Source organism: Brachyhypopomus gauderio, unplaced genomic scaffold (genome assembly GCF_052324685.1).
Source record: "Brachyhypopomus gauderio isolate BG-103 unplaced genomic scaffold, BGAUD_0.2 sc57, whole genome shotgun sequence".
In the NCBI taxonomy this organism is placed as follows: Eukaryota; Metazoa; Chordata; class Actinopteri; order Gymnotiformes; family Hypopomidae; genus Brachyhypopomus; species Brachyhypopomus gauderio.
In genome coordinates this window covers 1,170,271-1,194,603 of record NW_027506880.1, presented here as the reverse complement: position 1 = coordinate 1,194,603, position 24,333 = coordinate 1,170,271, and the positions used below count along the sequence as shown (strand labels likewise).

Here is a 24,333-nt window from a genome sequence, read left to right as displayed (position 1 = left end):
TAGAGACAGTATGGTTAAGTAATTCTCAAACCTTTCCAACAATTCTAAAACTGGCTATCACCAGTGCAAAAACACATTTTATTGTACCCTGTTTTAAAAATCCATGTAAACGTCCTAATATAATTAATGGGGCTTACAGACAATTGTGTGCAATATCTAAAAAATAATAACAATAAATAAATCAATCCCATAATGCCAAAACAATTCAACTACGAACCACGTGTGGTAGCGCTTGGTGATTACCAGTGTAAATTGGGACATACACATCCTAAGTCTGAAAATATTTCTCAGAAATGTATCTGAAAACACGGATAGCTGCGGTTTCAAATGTTTAACTATAGACTTATACAAAAACACAGATAAAGAGAGAGAATAAATTAGAAACAATTTTCATTGTAACTGTGCATTGTAATTTCTCCCATATGTGTGTTTCTGATCACAACACACGACACGCGTGAACAGCCCTTCATTCAATCACCGACGTCATTCGGATGCAGTCAAACGACACGGAAGTTGTGTCGCGCTTGTGACTGTGGATTTATAAATTACCATCGATGCAGGAAACAGAACAGCGTTCTTTTATCGATTCCGACTTTTAGTTCCGCACGTAAAAGTTCACAAAGCCGGGCTATGGAGTGCCACGACAAGGACGAACGTAAAGGACCCGTGATGCATATAGTCGTGGTTGGGTTTCATCACAAGAGGGGCTGTCAGGTATGCTAGTTAGCTGGGTAGCAGCTTCGAACTCCTATGATGGTTTCTATGTCATATAAATGATTTGCCCGCCTTTTTAAGTTGCATATTGAAATGATTTCGTGATCAACTATTGTGTATTTCTGCAGTCACACCCATTTTTTCCACACTGTCAACATTAACAAGTTGTTTAACGGCTAGCTGCAGTAGCATCTGTTTGAAAGTAGCCACAGCTCTCGCGAGGTCACGCGCGGTCCGGTTTGTTATTCGAATAAATCGCGAATAAGATGCGCAGATTTGACTGATTTAGCCAGATAGGTCACATAAAGTTGAATTTTAATTAGTTACAAAATCTAAAACAGTGTTAGTATGTCTCTGTCAATTCCAATGTTCACTTACCGGATTAGGTGGACACTACAACAGGATAGCTAGGTTAATTATTTAGAGCGATAAGACAGCCTAAAACAGGACTGCCCAAAACAGTACAGGACTATAACATAGCTTCAATTCGGATGTAACCAAAGCAAAAACAAACGTTTTTTGTATGTAAAGCAGACGTCCGAGAAAGCCAAAGCAAGATGTCCACCTGTTATTGTTACCAGCCTTAATATGATCAGTATGTTTTGTCAGCTATAGTCAGTATTCTTGACTGTGACATTGTAAATTTGGTAACTTGATTTTAAAGTTCTGTTTAAGATCAAACAACTGTAACTTATCTCAATCAGTATCATGTTAAATGTGCTTGTTAAAGTAGTTTGACAAGCAGTCTTATTAACAGTACAGTTTTTTCAACAACACTTTCTATATCGATCTTAACAGCAAACATAATGCTTACGAAGATGCTGAAACGTGTTAGTTCCTCTTAAAGTTTCTTTCTTGTGCTCTTGGTGAGTTTTTCCTTACCACTGTTGCCTTTGGTCACAAGGAGAGAGGCTTGTAATCGGACATCTCCACTACTACCCTGACAACAGCTAGAAAAATTTATTTGACTTGAAATTTTAATTTATTAATTTAAATACACTGTTTGTTTCAGTCATGGGCTTAGGTTAATAGAAGTACAAACGGCAGCTTTATATTAACTCAGGCCACAGGTCTGGAATAATGCTCTTCATAAATAATAATTATTTAATCTGAGGTGAAGTTTGCAAGTGACAGTTTTGTCCAGCTATCATACAAACATGTTGGCTGGGATAACAGGCCCAGCATGATCAGAGACAAACTACCATATGGTCTGCACACAGGGGGGACACATGAACTCCCATATGATGTTCACAAGTGTGGGGGGGGGGGGGGGGGGGGGGTCACAAACAGCAAAACGGGGGTGAATAAGTGCCATTAAAAGTGGTAGCAATAATAATAATAATAATATTTTTGGTATCTTTAAATTTGTATTGTGCAAATTATAGCAAGAAAAAATAAGTAATAGCAACATATCTAAAATATATTGAACATAAAATAAATAATGCTATTAATGGAAGTGCATGAATCTGCACTGTTGAACCAGTGTTTAGTATGACATTTGAACAGCATTGGTGAATCAGTGTTTAGTAAGACATGGTCAGCATTGATCTGTTACTAAATAATTGTTATAATTGAGTAATAAAGTACTGCTAGTTACTAAATGTTATAACTGAGTTATAAATTACTACATTACTAAATATAAGTGTTCATATATCTTTTACAGCAGTAACCATGATTGTAATTAGTAGCTAGATAATGCACTGTAAAATGTAGTGATTTGTTAAATAAAAGTCTTTATCATAACATATTTTGAAGCAACTAATGTAGAAGTCCTGATTGTTTCCAAAGGTTCCTTTCACACAGCTGTTCTCTGTGCTGCGGTTTTGTTGGTGTGCTCCTTTTCTGATGCACATGCATAATTGACCTGACTGAAGGAGATCCTGTAGTATCGGATGCCAGAGGGTTTGATCACTTGTCACTGTGTTCTCGATCTCGGCGATGCACGTCGTTGTTACCATGACTGCGCAAATGCATTGCCACCTGGAGCTCCATTTTAGGATTTATGTATTTTAAATGTAAAACTGGTAACCTATTTAAGATGTAAATTCATCAGTTAATCTTTGCAAAAGTGACAAAAATGCAGAATATATGTTCTTGAGAAACTATAGTCTATACATTTGATACCTTGACATAATTGTGAAATAACTTATTAGGAATGTTGGATTTCATATTTAGAGTGTTGTTTTTGGATGGATCTTGCATGACCGAGTCCTCAGACATGACCGAGTCCTCAGAAACCATCAGAGTGGATACTGGTAAGAAACGGGTGTAACTGTTTGCTTTTCAGGTGGAGTTCACTTATCCTCCCATCATTCCTGATGAGGGCCATGATAGCAACAACCTCCCAGAGAAGTGGAAGTACCTCCCCTTCTTAGCACTTCCAGACGGAGCCCACAATTATCAGGAAGGTAAGCCAAACCTGTGAATGCTCCATTGTTATCCTGAAGCTTTTGTTTTGGTGGGCGTTTCCAGATTGATGAGCAAGTACAGACAAACACAATGAGGAATGTGGGTTACTATTTAGAGAAAATTACATTAGAGGACAATTATGAAAAATAAACAGAAAAATTTAAGTTCCACCAAACAGCTATTATTATAGCCATTTAAGTTCTGTTTACTACGGTTTTCAGTAGTCAAGTTGTAGTATTGTCCTAAAATTAAGCTATCACCTTGTATTGATAGTATCTCAACCACACCTAGAACTAATTATGTCGGCCTTTTAGAACAACACCGCAGCTACGGAAACGATGGAACCTGAGGATGACACACCCAGCCTTCGCTAATTCGAGTACATCCTTAGAGTGTGCTTATATCTCACCCCTCAAGCATAAGTGCTCCCGATTGGCTCAAACAGACAGAGCAGTATTTGGTCAGTTGCTTGAGTTCTGTTAGAGCAATACTACTGCCCATCTGTGGCCAGGCCATGGATATGTCAGTCACACTGTTGCTCATGCATACCAAGCTGAGGTTGCATTCTCCTTGTTGAATGCAATGAGGAAAATTGTGTGGCCACTGAATTGGCTGGCTTTTACCAGAAGACAACCAGCATTATAATAAAATAATGACTGCTTTTAACATTACCTGAGAAGGTGTAATTTAAGAACTAAGACAAGGAGAACAGAGTAGAATGAACTCCTTTTTTTGATTCAAAAGTTTAATAGATAAGCGTGTGATCAAAGCCTCATGGGATCATAGATGCACAGGCCCATTTAAATGCAAGGTACGATGCTTGGAGAGCTCCGCTGACATGCTGCCAGGAGTCCTAACTCAAGGATTTGAATACTTGGAGGGAATGATGTGCAAGAGAGTGGTGGGAGGGGAGGGGAGGGGGGGGGGGGTGAATGTGGCAGAGTGAGAGCGTGAGCTAATGAATGTGGTTTATAAGATGACTCGTAAAAAGACAATTTTATTATGACTTTTTATATATTAAGGACTACATGTTGACACTGACTGTGATGTCTGCAAAATTTATTTTTGGATAAAATGTTGCCTAACAAGATTGGGACTTTAGAAAGCTGCAAAGGCTCCAGAATATTCCACCGTTTGTAAGTGTCTCATTTACTGTAAGAATGTGTCCCGTAGTCGCATTACATGAATGCTATGCCCTACACGAATAGTCATATAACAGTGCCAGTAGTTGTTCGGCTGTTTAGCTATAAGCTAAATACTTGCTTATGCTTTCTAAATGATTAGAGCTTTATATGTTATTAATGTGACATGCATTCGATTTTTCAAAATAAAAAATCTAAATCTGTTGATAGTCAGACTTGACTACCAGCGGTAGACAAAATAATGGATTGCAGTTACATTTCTGTCTGTAGCAAATGTGATGTACCTTGCCAAATATTAAAAGCAAGTGTATTGATATTACTTTTATAATATTTTTATTAGATCTAAAATCTTTTAATTTATTCAGCATTATTTTGAGTATACTACATAATTAAAATGTTGCATGGTGAACCCAAAGAGAAACTAAATCATGAGGCTGTTGCATGGCGACTTCTTCCCACCAACCTGAACCCAGTGTCCTAGTCCTGCTCTTTTCCCTCCCCCCCAGACACTGTTTACTTTCATTTACCTCCTCTGAATGAAGACATGAAATGTGTATATGGAGTCTCCTGCTACAGACAGATAGAAGCAAAGGTTTGTACACTTCTACCTTTTACTCAAGTTGTTTGTTAATGTATACCCTGTCTGATGTTGTGTGCAGTTTTCAGTAGCCTCTGGTTCTTCATCACTCTCCATTTTCTGAGCACACAACGAGGCCGCTCAACCATGCAGCGATCATGTGTGCATGGGTAAAAAGCTCAGTGACACTGCTGTGCCTGATAACCTTGTATCAGCTCCTGCAACCATGCAGAAACTCAACATTGACGTACAGTCTAGAAGTTGGCTGACCAACTGAGTTATCAGAGTCTTTGAGTCTATAATAGTAGCCTCAAAATAGGATAGTGGACCCAATTAAAATGGCCAGTTTTCTACTCCGTTTTAACTTCTAAAAAAAAAAAAAAAAAAAAAAAAAAAGTCTTAAGATTTTTGATCTTTGAGACGTTATCTTCTGTTGCAGGCACTGAAAGTGCGGCAAGCAGACGTTACCAGAGAGACTGTGCAGAAGAGTGTTTGTGTTCTTAGCAGAGTGGTGAGTCTTTGGGTTAGGTGTGAACTTTGTTGTGTGTGTGGGTATGTATGCATGCACAGTTTTGAATTTTTATTAGTCAGCATCACGTATCACTGTTTAGCAACACTCAGAAACAGTACAGTACTTAATCTACAGATAACTCTACAGATGTAATATATATGGTAAATGCATCTAACTGTCCTTGGGTTAGGTGCTGTCAGCTTGGGTTCCCACACAGAAGATCTTAATTATTAATTAGATTAAGCTTGTTCTAATGTACTGCAAGTCACTCCAGATTGAGAGACACGCATTCACTGAGAGAAGCGAGACTTATTATGCATCAAAAAGGTGGTCTAGGGTCATAACGGGATGGCAATCTGACACAGAAACCAAGCCAAGACTTATACACAGGCTAGACATGACGACAAGGAGAACCAATAACCAGCACTAGAGACAAAATGTAGAAACAGGCTTAAAGTTTAACATTAATTACTAAAAATTTAAACTAACACCAAAGGGTCTTAACACAAAATAATACAGAACTGCAGAGCCAGTACTCACACTTACAAATACAATGACCGACCAAGCAAATGACAAAACACAGGACTTAAATACACTGAACCTAGAAATCAAACAAGAAACAACTGAAACCAATGACAAGGGTGCAGAGCACAAGAGGAATTTCAAAATAAAAGCACACAAACCCTGAACAAGTGACAAAACCTAACAAGAGGTGGGCCGAGAAAGGAGCAGGAGGAAACAAAACAGACAGAGGGAGGACTAGGAATGTGAAAACAAGACAGACAGATGGGAGTCGGAGCCAGGCGTTACACTTGTACAGTGTCATTAGCTTTTTAAGTTGGCAAAAAGTTTTTTTAAATGTTTTTGTATGTTAAATGTTCAATTGGTCAGTTTAAGTTAAGGCAGAAAGAAAACCACATGAGTGATTGTCACAACTGGTGTGTTCACACTCCGTCTGCATCTGCCCAATGTTTCTGCAGCCTCTTTATGGTCTTATACAAGCCAAACTGCAGCTCATCACACATGCTTACTTTGATGAGAAAGACTTCTCTCAGATATCTATACTCCAGGTAAGCTTTTACTTGGTCATTTGTGATTTGTCTGAGTCAAATTGTCCAATTACACCCAAAACTTTATTTATGTAACTAAATTTATTTGTTTCTAGGAACTGTACAATCACATGAATGGTTCTTTAAGATGCACCACACCAGAGGGATCATCCTTGTATCTAGGTAAATTGCTGTGACCAAGTTGGTTGTTATGTTTTTGGGGGAACTAAACTGTAAGACATGTATTTTGTTTTTGTATTGAAATCCATTATCTTTCTGTGTCTTGGCAGAAGACAGTCAGTAGGAAAACTACACACAGAGTCAAGATTATGAGCATTTACCTAATCTGTCTTCCTACTTTTAAATGTAACCACCCAGAATTGCAGACCAAAATATGGCTTAGCAATACTCAAAATGCAGCTACAGTCGAAACAAAACATGGTTTGCTGCAGGCTAGCTGTTAGCCAAGCATCCCTTTCACAGGTTCTTCTTACACAAACTTGGTGGCTACATACGTTTTTCATTTCTGCCTGACATTTATAGATGGCTTTGGCAGACCACTGGCTCACTGAAAGACTGTAAAGTTTTCCATCTAAAGTGTAGTCTTAGATTAGGAACTCAAAATGAACTGTCTTGTGTGTAGCCTCAATTTCACGTTTGTTGGCTATGTTAGCATGTACACAGAGAGACAATGCCGTAGCTCATTCTTCAGAACGCTGAGAAGGGCCAATCTGCTATGGACCTGCCAGCCTTTCAAAGTGAAAATCTTAGGGCGTACTCACACTAGGCACGGTTTGCTGGTTCCGTGCTGGGGCCCGGTTATCCCCCTCCCCACTCCCCCTCTGGCCTGCACTCACACTGGCTTCATCAAGCCGGCCCGAGCACGCTTACGTCATCACAACGCCACTTTATTTGGAAAAAAAGCGTGCTCGCACAACACTATGGAGTTCACGATTCTCTTTTTATTGTATTTTTGGAGTCGTTTTGGGAGTGCAGAAACACGGTGCAAGCACAGATTTATCGATAATTTAACACAACGTTTGTCTGCTAATCGCTTTGCCGCCATGACTGTTTAACGTGAACGTCGCATCACTGACGTCATGTTTGAGTTCCAGCTAAATGAACCAATCAGGCAAGGCACAAAGCGGGCCCGGGCACGGATAGCTCTCACACTAGAAGCGAACCGTGCCCGAGTCCACATGAATCGTGCCCTGGCCCACCTCTTCAAGCGGGCCCGAGCACGGTTAACTGATCCGGGCACGGTTGGAGCGCTCACAGAGAAATACTGTTATTTTACAGATTTTCCTTGAATTATTATGATTTAGTACTTTTAATAAAGTGACAGCACTAATATTTTGCAGAGAAATATCGTTATTTTACAACTTTTCCCTGAATTATTACAATTAAGCACTTTCAATAAAGTGACAGTACTAAAAGTTTTGCAGAGAAATACCTTTTATTTTACAACTTTTCCCTGAATTATTACAATTAAGCACTTTCAATAAAGTGACAGCACTAATAGTTTTGCAGAGAAATACCTTTATTTTACAACTTGTCCCTGAATTAGTACAATTAAGCACTTTCAATAAAGTGACAGCACAAAAAGTTCTGCAGAGAAGTACCGTAATTTTACAGATTTTTCCTGTCCATATTCATCGTGACTTCCAGGACAAACTCAAATGTGGAATGCAAACTGCAAAGTTATTTTATACAAATGAAAAAGTATATTATACCAATGTTGAGCACCTCAATGTCCTCTATCATCACTTTTAATAATTTAAATCCCCAGGACTATACTCAGTGTCTTTCTCTATCACCAATATCGGTAGCCTGAACACAACTACACAGTAAAACTGGCAGTGTTATATTAACACTTAAAGTGTTGATTTTAACACTATTCGGGAGCTTATATGGTCCCACTCTACAGAGAGTAAAATTTACTCTGATAGAAGTGTTACATTTTCAGTGTTAATTTTACAATAAATAGTGTTAATAAATAACTCTTGCAGTGTACAATGTTACTCTGGCTAGTGTTGTTTACATTTAACACTCGGGGTCATTTAACACTTAAAGTGTTATTTTTACTCCACTTGGTAAGTGTAACTAAAACTATTCTTTCCAGTGTTAAACTTATTTCATTGTTTCTACTATTATTATTTAAAGTCACTTACAATTAAAACATGCAACAAAACATTTTCTTGTTCAAAAACAATTTTTATTAAAACACCTCATTAAAACTTGCAGCAAAAATCTGACGACAGTGCACAATCACACTTGAAACTGCTTGTGCTGTAGACCAGCGTTTCTCAACCAGGGTGCCGCGGCACCCTGGGGTGCCGTCTGTCTTCCTCAGGGGTGCCGTCAAAATATTCTGATGTGAAAAAAACTATAGTGTTAAAAGTTGAAGTTTATATACTCTTTAAATCGCTTTAAAACATAAAAAAATTTGGTGGGCGTGAGCTACATAGGATACGTAGGAATTCTGGGAGAAACTCTGTCAGGTGTTGATTTTAAACTCAACACCATACAGAGTTAAACAAATTTAACTCCCCGGAATAACACCAACTCTTTTGGGAAAAAACACTATCTAGAGTAAACAAGTGTTGAATTAACACTTGTTGGTGTTGTATTTTTAACAGGCAACACCAACACTGGAAATTTAACACTTCTGAATTTGCTGTGTACAAACACATAACACTGATGTGACATGAAAGATACACTCCTTCTCATTTACATGTAGGGCATTTAGCAGACGCTCTTATCCAGAGCGCCTTACGAAGTGCTTTGCCATCTGTTCACAGAATTAATTCTAAATAGTACATAGATAGGTCAGAATTCAAGATACCCTCGAACCAGAATACTACTAAACTACAGAAATCAATGCAAATACCTAGAAGTACACAAAAACATAGGCTGAATATTGCTTAACTACAGAAATTAAAATGGATACCTACAAGAAATGCAAACTCACATAGGTACTATATCATACACCGGAAACAACTATGACAAGTGCTAGAGATTTAGTCTGTTCTACAGATGAGTCTTCAGTCATTTGAAGACTGCTAAGGACTCTGTAGTCTGGACAGTCAATGGAAGCTCATTCCACTATCTTGGCGCCAGGACAGGTCTTGAACTTAGTTTTCCGTGAGACTTTAAGCATGGCGTTTTAAGCCAAGCCGTACTTGAGGTTCAAAGTACTCAAGGTTTGGATGGGGCTTTGACCATGGCCATCATGTAGGGAGGGGTTGGTCCATTTTTGGCTTTGCAAGCAAGCATTGAGGTTTTAGATCTGATGTATGCAGCTACTGGAAGGCAGTAAAGAGAATGCAGCACTGGAGTGACATGTGAACTTGGGAAGATTGAAGACCAGTCGTGCTGCTGCATTCTGGATCAGTTGTAGAGGTCTGATGACCCATAGAGAAAGATCCATAAGTAAGCAGTTGCAGTAGTCCAGCTTTGAGATGATGAGAGACTGTACAAGCATCTGGGTAGCTTCCTGTGAAAGAAAAGTTTGTATTCTCCGTATGTTGCAGAGAAGAAATCTGCAGGATCTGGTCATTGGCCTCTCAGAAGTGAAAAGCTGAAGTCTGCCTGTTAAAAAGTTGCAGACAAAATCCAAAGTTAGCTGCTGTTAATTTTGTGCCAATAACATTACAAATATTAGTAATGTAATTAGTAATAGTTCTTATGAGTTGAAATATTTACCATGATTTGGTATAAATGATAAGTCTTTGAATCATCATTTACTTGGTTAGATTCTGAATCTTTGCAGGTAGAAAATGTATTGATATTGAAATTACTACTCAAAGTTCATCCTTGGAAAACAATTGATGTCTAGGGGTACAAGTGTGCAGGTTAACAAAGCTCTTTTTCAAAGAGACAAAAATGTGATACGTTCACCTTATCGGAGTCCCTTTGAAAACCTACAGAGCTTTGTTAAGCTTATACATCTGGACATCAGTTTTCATCCAAGAATGAAAACTGCAAAGCCATTTCAAAAAGGGATCAGACTTCTCTGTTATGTTGAATCATGACAATGATATCTGTGAATTAGCACTTAATCTTGTAAAACACATAAACAGTGAAGAGGGATTCAGGAGGTGGCAGATCCTGAAGATCCAGTGTAGTGGTGCAGCAGGGAGAGTCACTCACCTCAACATAATGGCCAGTAGTGTGAGCTAGGCTGTGGCGCACCTGCTCTGGGCTGTGTTGCGCTCCTGCTCTGGGCTGTGTTGCGCTCCTGCTCTGGGCTGTGTTGCGCTCCTGCTCTGGGCTGTGTTGCGCTCCTGCTTTGGGCTGTGTTGCGCTCTAGCTCTGTACAGTAAACAAAATGTAGGCCAAACTTGGTGCATATTATTTTTTTGCTTTACATATTTAACATATGAGAAAGCATATTTATTCCCTAAGGGTTAAAATGCAATGGACAAAATCTTCACAATGATCCCAATAATGGTGTTTTTATTTTTTACACAAACCATACATGGTCTCCTTCACCCTTTCTTTCTTCAGTGCAGATCTGCATTAGCTTAACTGAGAAGTGGTCCAGTTGCAACATGAATTTCAATTGCATAGGATTTTCTCCATTAATCTGGAAAGGTTTCGACAAAAAAAATGCTGCAGTTTTAAGTCTATTCATATTCATTACATATTGTACAGTGTCAAGTCAGAAGGACCAGAATGAGTCATGACACCAATGTTAGTGGACTGTTATTTTATAAGCAACACGCTAAAAGCATAAACAAGTGCCAAATACACTGATTCTAAGGGGAAAAGGGAGGGGGAACACTAACACACACTAACACACATACAACACACATCCAGGGAAACAGGGAACTCACCGCAGGGCCTGCTGGGAGGCCTGTAGACTCCACCCCTCAACGCTGCCCATTGGCGGACGGTACAATATTCAGCCACGCAGAATGTGATGGAGGCGGATTTTTTAAACCCCATTAATGTCTGTCACCCAAAATCCAGATCCAGAGTGCTAAAAATGTAGAAATGACGTCAACTACAACATGCGACATCAGTGGCATATGGAGAAAGCTGAACTGTTAAGCACATTGATTTGTACATCATTTAATGTGAATATTAATCATTAGCGATAGAATAGTCGGCGACGTTCCTAGCAAATTAGACTTAACGTTACCTCAGAAAAATGCTCAGCTATTTCAAGGTTCACCTCACATTTAAAACCAATTCAAAATGAGACCGATACCGAAATTGAGTAACTAGCTGTCGCTAGATTTAGTTATGTTCAATTAACCTTATAACAAAGACTTGATTACCGCATAGAGCATTATTTAACAGTGATCGATTTAAAGTATTTTAAAGCATCGGAAAATATTAGTTAAATATTAATATTTTATTGTTTTCATCTTTATCAAATGAAACATTCAAGTGAAATGTGTTTTTAAACTGGGCTAACTAGTTAGTTAACTAGCTAACGTTGGCTTACATAAATTAAGGACGTTTTCTTACCTGATGTCACCAATAATGCTTCACTTAAATTTCCCGTTTCCATCTTATTTTGTTAAATCATCCAACGATAATCCGCTCAAAATAATAATTTGGCAGGCAGATGTAAAATAATCCAGGTAGCTAGCCACCATAGCTCTGACCGACCGTAATGTCCACCGTCAGCACACACTCGCTGAAATTTTTAAACATGACCTGAGAGGCGCGAACAGTTGTCATTGGCCAGTTTCCTGAATGACAGTCAGATTAACCAATTATGGATAAAAGCAATACGTTGAGCTCAAATCACGTTTATGCCCCTAGCCTAGAGATAACATTTATATTTAAGTGGTTGTTCAAGTTGTGCTTTTATTCCAGTGTGTAACTATAGGCACACACATTTTTAAGTTTAAAAGCCTGTTCCATTACAATGTACGTCCAGAGCCGGAGTGGCTAATCGGGAGATTCAGGAGGATTCCCGATGGGCCGGCTCATGTCAGTCTCTAGTTTGGGCCGATTGGGAGGGAAAAATAATTTTGGGCCGGATTTGGACATGAAACTCCCGGGCTGAAAATGTGTCCCACTCCGGCCCTGTGTACGTCTACCAGTATATCAGTTAATCTGTCTCTCAGTGTGTTACAGGTTATTTCCTTGGTTATGTTCAAGTATAGACCCAGTGTTTAGAAATGTTTCTTTTAAAAGTCCAGCACCCAAACAAACTGCCATTTTCTATTGCCACTGACTGCACAAGAACTAAAATGAGAACAGACATCAATAGAGATGGAACAATCAACAGAAATCTCCTACAGCCATTACTACAGTTACATACTTTAGATATGCCAATGTAAAAATCTAATGTCTGAACTGACATTAGGAAGTCACTCTTCATTCTGTAGGCATCATAAAAATGAGCATTTTCAATTGCAGAAATTATTTTCTTTTTCGTCTAATCAATTACCATCACGTTCTGTGGCAAATTAATATGTCCGAACCTATATATTTTGTTCTGTGTACACTTTTCTCCTGAACATCAATGGATCCTCTGAATTACGAGGACGCCTAACAATCAAAATACGAGTATTGATACATGTAAGCTAATACTATGAAAACCACATTAATTTCTGACATTGAAAATCATGTTTAAACCAGCAGTGCCAAAAGACATAAGATTTTGATTAAAATGACAGAGAAAAAAACTTTTTAGTTCTTACAGACATAAACCTTTATATAATCAACCGAATGTTTAATTGCAGATAATTGCTGTAATTATACATGAATCTGTATATAATTTAAGAAAGCAGAAAAATACCGTATAAATAATACTGTATTATTTCCGTAAAAAAACGAGAAAAGCATGTAACTTGTAATTATTGTCATAATACTTAAAATAAAAGACATTTTGTCAAATTACAAATGTCTGTAATTTTACAAAGTTTTGCATACAATTGGAAAAAATGTTAAAATACATTAAATATTTACAGTTATTTTCCACAAAATTAGGATTTTTTTTTACAGTGTAGTGTGAGTACGCCCTTACATTTCATTGATCAGATTTCCTGACATTTTGCTAGTAGACTTACTAAACTGTTCAGTATATTACCAGAGGGGGCACACAGGCATGTACAGAGTGACTCCCTCAAGCCATACTACTGAGCAGTGTTTATTTACTCCACATTCAGATGAAAATGCATCATATAATATCCAAGACTATGTAAAATAGCCTCTATGAATTGGCTGATGTTTTGATGTTGGTTTGAGCCCTTTCACATTGTAATAGGACCCCATAACGTGACAGTCCCTCAGCAACAGTCCTCCTCTTTTCCTGTTTCTGTAGGTTTGTCTCCGCGAGATTTAATATTGCATTTTAAGCACAAGGTAACGATGCTGTTTAATGATTGCAATGAGATATTTTAAATCGTTGAGCTTTTCATTCAGTGTGCATGTCTGTGTGTGTGCATGTCTGTGTGTGTGTGTGTGTGTGTGTGTGTGTGTGTGTGTGTGTGTGTGTGCGCGTGTGTGTGTGCGCGTGTGTGTGTGCATGTGTGAACATGTGTACCAGCATTTGAATATTCTGATTTCCGCAGTGATGCAGTGTGTGTAATTATTTTCATGTCTTTGGTCCTGCAGATTCTTATTCTCTTCAAGCTGATCCTGCTGGAAAAGAAGGTCTGCAAAAGTGTTCTGTGGGAGACTAAACAACCTACCTGTGTGTACAAGCAAAGCAAAAAACCCTAAATCATATGTCTTGCCCTGCAGGTCCTGTTTTATGTGTCGCCCGTAAACAGACTAGTGGGAACTCTTATGACTGTCCTCTCACTGTTTCCGGGTGAGTCCTCACAGTTCATTGTGTGTGTTTGAGAAAGAGAAATATTGCTGAAAGTGCAAGACAAGGGTTAGGGGTTGTTTATAGAAAACTAAGTTTTGTGTGTGTGTGTTTTAGGTATGCTCGAGCATGGCCTAGCTCAGTCCTCTCACTATCATTCTAAGAGCAGTGTATCCGAGAACCTTGACCCAGCCAAGGTCATCACTGACACTGAAGAGTTGCCCTCTGACCTCAAGACCACCGTCCATTCCGACACCCACAAACCCACAGACAGCCAGTCATGGTCTTCCGTTACTACTCAGGATCCCCAGCAATCTAAGACTCCATCCCAGACCTCACCAGAGTCGTCCGAGAGTGACTGGGAGACTCTGGAACCCAGTGTGCAGGAGGGCGGTGTGGGAGGTGTGGGCAATGAGGCAGGCACCATGGAGCATCCAGCACCCGACTCCAGCGTGCCCATCACTGTCCAGCCACGGCCCTCCACAGACCAGGGGATGCTGAGTCAAGGCCTGTTGTCTGGCCTGGAGGAGGATCGGTATGGGCTGCCCCTTGCGATCTTTACAAAGGTGCAGACACACCTAACACCTCACAAGCAACACAAAATTCAGCTTTCAATTTTTGTCGTGACCATGTTTCCAGACCTGTTACAGACAACACTGCCAAAAGTTGTAAAAACACATACTGTAATTATATGTTTTGCAAAAGTTGTCTCCAGTGTTATCATCTGCTAAGTTAGACTCTGGTCTCCTTTTTTTCTTTGTTTTTTTGCAGCAGTTCTACGTAGGCCAGCATATCTCCTCAAAATATTGTTGAAGTATTTGTATTTTTAGTAGAATACACTAAAATTCAGGGTTACTAATTCACTTATGTTCTCAAACCCCGGGGTCACTTTTGGTCTACCTAACCTTCTTTGGTCCAAATGCAAATAATGTCAGTATCACAAACTAGTGTTTTTGGATGCTTAATTTAAGTTTATGAAACTTTGAACGTGGACTGATTATTAATCAGGTTAGACACATTTGCCTGTTGAGTGTGAATATGCTAAACACCAAACATTTTCTAAACCCCTAAGAAATTATGTCAATTTCTTAAAATTAAACAATTCTGGTCTTGATATCATTCTGTCAGTAAGTGTTGAAAAATGCTGTCCTTTGAATTGTCATGTTTGGTGTCTTTATAATCTTGTCAAATTCATAGTGTTAAAGACTGTAGCAGGTTTAGGCCCAGATAGTGGCTTGTCCTGTTATATTTGGAGTTTATATCTGGTACTGATGGGTACCCTCTGGTATGAAATGTGTACCAAATGGTGTCAATTCCCCTGCAGAGATAGCTCCGCCTTCAAAATGAATATTCATTAGGCCCATTTCATTCATTAGGCAAAGCACCTAACATTTGATACACATCTTGATTAAATCGTTCTGCCAGGGGCAAACCAATTTGTATTTGTAAGTAATACACGTATTGCTGAACTTCTATATGAAGTTCTCTCTATATATAGAGAACTGAAGTCTAACCAGCACTGCCTTGGTCTTAAAGACAAAATTGCATTGTCCTAGTAGCTAATTAACATACAAAGAAATAAACAACAAAGTGCGATATTTCCTGTGATGCAGGAATGAGCTTCTCACATGTGCCCCATGGCTTTGTGTTGTCAGGGTTACCTGTGCTTACCCTACATGGCTCTGCAGCAGCATCACCTGTTGTCTGATGTGAGAGTGCGCGGTTTTGTCGCCGGGGCAACCAACATCCTGTTTCGCCAGCAGAGGCACCTCAGTGACGCCATTGTAGAAGTGAGTCACAGTCATTGAAAAACCATTTTCTTTTCTGTCTGTCCTCATTCTTCTTCAGTTTCTACACTTGCATCACCGATTGCTTGCTTGTATTTGCCTGGCCATTCTTGTTGTGTCATTGATGACTAAAACAACACTAGGTGGGCAATCTTAAAATGCTTCTCGTAGTTTTAACCCACACTTTTGGTGTCACACACTTTGACAAGTTACATCATTGGGAGTAAAATTTGTAGATGAGAGAAGAATAGTTGAGGAAGCTGTTGCATGCTCTTTTTAGCATTAAAGTGTGCTAGTATTTTTAGCATTATAGTGTGGTACTCTTTAGCATTATACTGTGTTTCTCTTTTTAGCATTATAATGTGTTAATCTTTTAGCATTATTTTGTTTTGCTCTTCTTAGCATTACTGTGTTGCTCTTTTTAGCATCATAGTGTGTTAATCTTTTATCCCTCTTACCTGATCACTTTTCCTCTTTTTACCATTGGCTGACCACACGTCTCAAGCCCAAGAGACTCTGTAGATTGTTCTCCACTCATGAGCATGTACCTGTATCCACTTTTTCTGCTTTAGAGGGTTCAGACATGCAGTTCAGCAGTGTGGAGAGTGTGTGCTTTTCCTTGTTCTATTCCAAATGTTATGGTCACCTGGCCAGTGGGCTTCTAGTGATGTCCTCCAGCATATCTCAGAGTTCTGTATGAAGACTGTTCTGGTCTTGACTTTGTACAGGTATAGGTGTTCATGCATCCAGATACATGGCATTGAATCATTTGCTTTCTTACAATTTACACAGGTTTTATTTATTTTTTGTTGTACATTTTGTTCTAATGAATTTATGGTGATGCCTACACCATGGTGAATGGTTTGCATCTGTCGAAGGAAGTGTCTCATTAATGTAAAAGTTGGATATGATCCACATATCTAGTTTCTCTGTACGTCTTCCATGAAATGTCTGCAGTGAAGCCATCATGCTGCCCGGGCCTAACGAGGCCAAACTAGAGCATGTAGGAACCAGGGAGCCAAACGCACAGTGATAGCCATGGCCTGCAGATATGCGTGGAGACTTTAATGAACAGACACGCTGTGGGGTGGAATTACACCCATTGGAATGCAAAAGGACAGGTTGCTCAGGTGGGGCCTAACCAGGACAGTCTGCTGTTCAACAACGTAATGCTAACCAAGCAGACGACTGGTGTCTCAGAACCTGTCACACCAGGGGGTTAGGGGTGTTGAAATATAATGCAGTGTTCATTCTGCAGAACAGATTGCTCTGGTGGTGGTTGACAGCCATTAAAGTAACTGGTGACTCATCTGAGAATGGATGGAGATATTTATGAAGGCTAAAATGGTAGTGGCAGGCATCTTCATATTTTTTGTTCTTTTGTATCGTACACCATCATCACTGATGTAGGTCTGTTTTAGGTTACTTACTTGGCAGGGTTTAAAGCAGATGGATGGTATTTGGTACTCGGTATCAAATGCAAAATTTTGGGCTGAAGCTCACCATGCCTCATGGCCCCAGTGCAACTCTAAAGAGATGAACTCTGGAGATCAAAAGCCTTGTCTGTCTGACGACACTTGTGGTGCACAGAAAAGCAGTGCAGGTTTGCTTTTTTTGTTGTTGTTTGCAAAGCTGATTTTTCAGATAATGAAAATGATGTCAATTTTGAGAACTGTCCTGTTCTGAACTGCTGGTCATAAGCAACCAGAAAATTTTGCTTTAAGGAGTAAGGCGGTTCTAATTGTAAATCACAGTAGTTCATTTGAATATTTTCGTGTCACTACCAGGGGTGGAAAGTAACTAATTACATTTACTCACATTACTGTAATTGAGTACTTTTTATGAGTAATTTGTAATTTTCTGAGTAGTTTTTGAAATAGGTAATTTTTACTTTTACTTGAGTACATTTTGACCCAAGTAGTTTTATTTCACTACATTTGAATGCCCTCACATTACTGAGTAAAAAAATATTGATGGTGAAAAATTAAATGCGGGCAGAAATTTTAACTTCTGAGTCCCAGAACTGAAGGCCAATTGCATGGCCTTGCCTTGCGTGCGCCCTTTCCATTGTCTCATAATCAGGTCGTAATGTGGTGCACTTTTTTTTCCAAAAGGATGAGATTGTTCTATCTTTAAATCTTCTATCTATCCGGTTCTGTGGGATCCTGTGGACATTTTATTGTGAAAAGTGGAATCCTATGGGCACTGTATTTTGAATAGTTGGATCCTGTGAGCGTTTTAAATAGTGGAATCCTGTACACATTTTGTTTTAATTTGAGATGTGGGATCCTGTGGTCATTTTATATTTTATTTTGAGTTGTGTCAACCTGTGGGCATTTTATTGTGAATAGTGGGATCCGGTGGGCACTGTATTTTGAATAGTTGGATCCTGTGAGCACTTATTTTAAAATTGTGGGATCCTATTTTTAAATTTTTGATGTGGGATCCTGTGGGCATTTTATTGTGAGTAGTGGAGTCCTGTTGCATTTTAGTTTGATTTGTGGCATCTTGTGGGCACTTAATTTTGTGTGCATTTAGTTTTTTGAATAATTTGTAATTTAAATTTCTTTATTCTTATCATAGTGTTGTCCGTTGGACAATAGGACTGAAAATTGTTTGCACTTTATGGTACAGGTTGTGACTGTCCTTGTGCTGTGAGGAAGTATGTTCCTGAACCCAGCTGATCTTTTTTCAAGTGTGGATGTGCACTTAAATACACTTTGAAATCGATTAAAACAACTTGTGGTGAATTTTTTGAAATGAAGTAATGAAGTAATTTTGTACTTTTACTCGAGTAAATTTTGAGATGGGTAATTTTACTTTTACTCTGAGTAGATTTTAGGCAAAGTAATGATACTTTTACTCAATTACAATTTTTCAGTACTCTTTCCACCTCTGGTCACTACGTAAGTGTTGCTTCAGCTGCTGCTTCCTTCTTAATTGTTTTATGTCTTCTGCAGATAGAAGAAGCTCGTATTCAGATCCAGGATCCAGAGATGCGCAGAGTGCTCAGTTTGAGTACTGCTGACCTACGCTTTTCTGACTACCTGGTGAAACACGTGACTGAGAACAGAGAAGATGTATTCCTGGACGGCACCGGCTGGGAAGGAGGAGACGAGTGGATCAGAGCTCAGTTTGCACTATACGTCCACTCTTTATTAGCGTCTACACTACAGGAAGGTATGCTACAAAAGCACGCACGCGCGCACACACACACACACACACACACACACACACACACACACACACACACACACACACACACACACACAAAAGTAGAGTTCAAAGATTTGGTAATAAATTTGTGATATTTCCTGCATTATCATTCTCCTTTTAAAGACTTACAAAGCAAGAAGAAGCTGAGGCTCAGCTTCAAAATAAAACGTGCAATATATGCAGTAATTGATTAGCAAAAAAAGTGTGTTTTTTTTTTTTTTTTTCTTTCTTACAACCTTGAAATATTTAGTGGGTGAAACTTAGTCACAGTAAGAACTGTAATTAATGACCCGTTTGTCCAATACTTACCAAACTTGAAACACGGGTCCAGGGTGAGACTCTTTAACCGACTGTCACTTCTGATAGACTGTCACCAACGGAGCAGCACTCAAGTGTGAAAATAAATGTACATAAGCAGCTGAGTCATACAAAATCTGTCCACCTCTGTGCTAGCATCTCGCCATGTATCTCTCTAGTGCATGCTTTACAGTTTACTTATTTGCTCATTACTGGTTGTGGAGATTATTTTCAAATTTTACATATTTTAATTATTTCCTGAAACCATTAGAACCATTAGGATATTCTGATTAAAAACATAATGAATGTGTGCAAAATGAAAGAAAAGGCAGTACTAGATTGCTGACTGACTTCTTTCTTTTTCTTTTAGAAACATTTTGGTAAATTCTGCAAACTATTATTATCAATGGCTCAGACATTACTTTGTATTTTCTGATACTGCTAGTCCAAGTTCTGCTGTGGGTTGCACACAGTTCTCCGTGATAAAACGTCACCATACAACAACACACACTACTCCATGATCAGTCAGCTGACCCTGATCCCTCTTTTGCATTTCCTCAGATAATGAAAAACTACTAGCAGACTACGGAGCCCCGTTCATTTCTGCGTGGAAGGGCACACACAACTACAAAGTCTGGTTTAGCAACAAGCACCCAGCCATGGCTGAGATCACTCCAGGGTAGGTAATCCTCACCTGGGCTTAGACTGGCAGTCGCACTGTTGCCTGCTTGCCTCTAAGTAAAAACAGGTGGAATCATAAGGACACTCGATAGATCCTGTTGCAAAGCTTGAAGAACTTGTGCGGGGAGAGAAGTGCAAAACATGCTCATTCATTCATCATTAGTCACTCGTCATTTTAACTTGGTGTTTTTTTTTCTTTCTTTTTTTTAAAATCTATGATAAGTTCTACATAATCATGAGCTTGATGCTTTTATGGAGAAAAAACATTTGTTTGAGCTTGGGGTTATACAACCGTCATGTATTTTTATGTAAGCAGACAAGACAAATGTTTTGTGATGAAAGTTTTACATTAATGTTTCAGCATAACTTGTTTAGAGGAGCCTGAATGGATCTTAACTGTATGAGTTCAAAGATACTGTTAAATAATGATATAAAAACCACAGACACCTTGGAATTAAAGCTCATCTCTGATTTGCCATACCATATAGTGTGTGTGCACATTTTCAATTTCCTTGACTATTGCTTTTATTGTACAGTTCTTCTTTAACACTACTTTTTATTTTGTATAGTAGAATTTAAGTTTTATAAGTTAGTATTATACGCGAGTAATAAGAGATCTCTTTGCCCTCCTGACAGGCACCCATTTCAAGGCCAGTATAGCGTAACTGATGTGAAGCTTCGGTTGTCCCAGTAAGTACTCTGGAACCTAAACAACTCTGCTGTTGAAAGGTTTGGTCCAGGTGTTTTCAACTCCAACTCCATGGTGTTTTCAACACCTTTCTCCTCCTCCCACCATTCTCTTCCTTCCTTCTTTTATGTAATTTATTAATTTCATTTTTTTTCATACAACCTTTTACGTTAAAGTGCTAAAGTAGGATTGATTTACTCATCTTCATGCATATAGGCATTTATAATAGGCAAATAGTACTTGCAATAATGTAGAATTTTTATGTCTACTACCAAAAATACATTTATGTCAGCAGAGATGGATGGATTTTCCATGTGAGCATATATTTAAATGTAGGCATATTTGTTTATAAAAAAAAATAGTACTCTATTTGAAAATGATGAATGATGTCATACCAGCTATAAATGCATTTGCTTTTTCATTGCAAGGTGTGAGTTAATTAGTGGTGATTAATCTGTTGATGCAATTAGTCTGGGGTGGGGTGTAAAAAAATTGCAGATAAATGTATAGTGCTCCCCACCCCCAACAATTGGGGAATAATCGACAAAATTGTGATTAATTACAATAAATTACGATTAACCACAATAATTGCAATTATTCCATGCATACCTGTTCCATGTATGTGAAGTGCAACATGACTTATGGAGAGACTTAAGAAGTTTATAAATGTATAAATGTAGGTTTTGTCTTTTCCTCTCCTGTCATCGATTGCTGACCTTTGTCACATGAGGCTCACTGCTCGTCTTTTCTCTTGTTGCTGATGCAGTTCAGTGCAAAACAGCGAACGTGGGAAAAAGCTTGGAAATGCTGTGATGACCACCAGTCGAAGTGTAGTGCAGACTGGCAAAGCCGTAGGTGGGTATGGTTTAATAAAAAAGACTGATAGATAGAACATTTTGAACAGAGGTGAGTTAGATGAGTTATTTTAATTTGAATAGTTCTATTTCTAGGCCAAATAACTGATCCACTGATTCACTTTTGGTACATCAACAAGCCCTGTAAAATCAACTCATCACCCATTCCACCTTATGCATTACTGGGTCTACTGTGTTAGTTGCAATGTAAACAAATTGGGAATTTAAAAAAAAAGGGAAGTGATCTGTTAAAGTCTCATGGAAGTCAAAGCTCCAGACTATTCTCCGTCCATCTTCCATTAGCTGCTAGGACTGCAGAGTCTATTGCTATCTTCAAGCATAGACTGAAGACCCACCTTTTTTTTGAGTTCTTACCAGATCACTAACTCAGCTGATACCACTTGCCGTTGTTCTTTAAATTGTATGTCTGTCTATGGTTATTTCTGCTTCTTGGCAAATGTCTAACTTGCAAAACACTAGGTAATGACATTGACTCCTGTAGTTTAGTAGTAGTCTGACTCAATGGTATCTTGAATTCTAGCCTATCCTATTACCTAGGATGAATTCTGTGATCGGATGCAAAGCACTTTGTAAGTCGCTCTGGATAAGAGCGTCTGCTAAATGCCGTAAATGTAAATCTGTTGAATTGATTATTTGATGACGATGATGATGATGATGATGATGATGATGATGATGATCTGTGTTTTTGTAGGTCTGTCTGTTGGTGGAGCTCTAACAACTGCAAAATCAGCCATGTCGTCTTGGTTCTCCACCCTGGCCACCCAGCCTGCAGTAGCAGCAGGCCCTACGTGTTCGGAGTCAACACCAAATAAGGAGTGACCCTCCGTTTGACCTCCAACAGACTGATCCTATTCTCCATTGTCTTTTACCTGTAGCAACAAGACATTCATCATGACATTCATTTTTCCAGCTACATTTTGATCAAGAAGCAATATGATTTTAATACTCCGATTTAGGGTCTCTCGCATATGCAGCCCTCTTCTTCCAAAATGCCTTAATCATCATCCTCCAGTCTTAAAAGTACAACCCCAACATTTTTCCAACAGCAGCTGGATAAAAAGTGGTTTGACACAGAGCTTGAATGGATCGCTCCTCTCATCCACGGGCGTGTTTCACCACGGCTTCACTGCTTGACTACTGCTTGCACTGTTGAGGTGACCCTTCCCACTCATGCCCACATTTGAGTCCTATTTCACTGTATAACAACTGTAGATCTGACATGATGGCAGTGGCGATAGCAGCATGTGTACTGGTTGAGTTGGAACGCAGGTTCCTCTGAGCCCTGTTAATGGTACATGGTGTTTGAAGTCTACAGAGATGGCATGCTACCACTACTCTTTCAAATGCACAAGAAGCTACACATGATGGTGATTATGCTGCTTTAATAGTTCATAATATCTTTGTTTATATCTGGCAATGAACCATTTTTGATGATCCAATATTTATGGGAATTTTTGTTTTTTAAAAAAAAAGTGTGCGACACTGTTTACATTAATTTTACTTGGAGTTGGAGGTTCATGTGTGTTTCAGGACTCTAGTAAGTTGGGGAACTAGTATGGGGAGCTGAATTAAGGCAACTGAAGGGCATTGTCCTTTTTACATATGCACCTTACACTATCTTTTTTTTAAAGCAAAACGAATGTAAAACAAATTTTAAATATTTAAACATTTTAAATAGTGTATTCCTTTTGACTATCCATAAATAAAAAGCAGTTCAAGCTGATTAATGTAAAAAAAAAAAAACAAAAAAAACTAGTCACAATGTTCTTCTTTAAGTAGTATGTATAAAAAGCAGCTGTTTTTTGCAACTCTGCCCAAGCATTTTGGATTCCTGCTCTGTGTATTTCATGTTGTCCTTTAGTTTATCACATGCCTTGATTTTCTGTCAATTTGTCCACCTTCAATTGTTGTTCTTGTCTCTATGCCACAACCATCTGCTCAATGTATTAGAGGTTATAAGGTCAACCCTATCCCTCATAAGACAAAACACTTCATAATAATAGGTTTTGTGAGATTGCCGTCTCCCTCTTTGTCTTGGATCAATACATGCATTTCCATCAGTGATTTTTCCCCCTGACTGATTCATAGGGAGTTAACAGAAAATGAATATAAGCCTACAGTTATCTATGGTGAGTAATCAGTATTAAACCATAGCACAGGCTGAATATCTGCATAAACACACAATGGGTTTGTGGCAGTTGGCTGTGTTAAACCTTTTTTATCTTAGATTGGGTCTGTACAATGTGCATTTGCTATCCTTTATACTACACACAGGGTTGATTTGCATGTACACACTACTTTGGACATAAACTTTCTTAGTAATTTATTCTGTCACATTAGGGTTTAGATAACACTATCAGAATATCACCTTTGAGCTATGGAGTGTACAGTTTCGTTTATTTTAAGTTTAAGCATTAAGTCTGATGTTTTTCATTTAAAAGTACATATACATACATACTAAAAGTATGTAAACATACATGAATGTTTACCTTCACTGAAATTAAATGTACAAAATTTCCCCCAAAACATTTGAGAATTGAAATTAATTTCTGTTTGACCTCACAGAAATGTTTTATCATTGATATTATAATGATATTACAATTGCTTATT

General features: G+C 38.6%; 1 protein-coding gene across 2 annotated transcripts; it reads left to right on the top strand.

Annotated features, from left to right (window-relative positions):
* The first annotated feature begins 465 nt into the window (after nucleotides 1-465).
* avl9 (AVL9 homolog (S. cerevisiase)) lies at nucleotides 466-23,514 on the top strand. Of its 2 annotated transcripts, XM_076987956.1 has the most exons (16): nucleotides 466-714; nucleotides 3,002-3,122; nucleotides 4,772-4,857; nucleotides 5,282-5,353; nucleotides 6,334-6,423; nucleotides 6,519-6,585; nucleotides 13,691-13,731; nucleotides 13,984-14,022; nucleotides 14,113-14,182; nucleotides 14,297-14,745; nucleotides 15,835-15,969; nucleotides 18,927-19,146; nucleotides 20,041-20,158; nucleotides 20,797-20,850; nucleotides 21,615-21,703; nucleotides 22,415-23,514. In XM_076987956.1, exons 1-16 carry the CDS (start codon nucleotides 631-633, stop codon nucleotides 22,540-22,542), a joined length of 1,863 nt encoding a protein of 620 aa, XP_076844071.1. In that variant the 5' UTR covers nucleotides 466-630; the 3' UTR covers nucleotides 22,543-23,514. The 2 variants fall into 2 exon arrangements, with proteins under 2 accessions (XP_076844071.1, XP_076844070.1); XM_076987955.1 differs by lacking the exons at nucleotides 466-714; nucleotides 3,002-3,122 and adding an exon at nucleotides 4,075-4,259.
* Nucleotides 23,515-24,333: the final 819 nt, after the last annotated feature.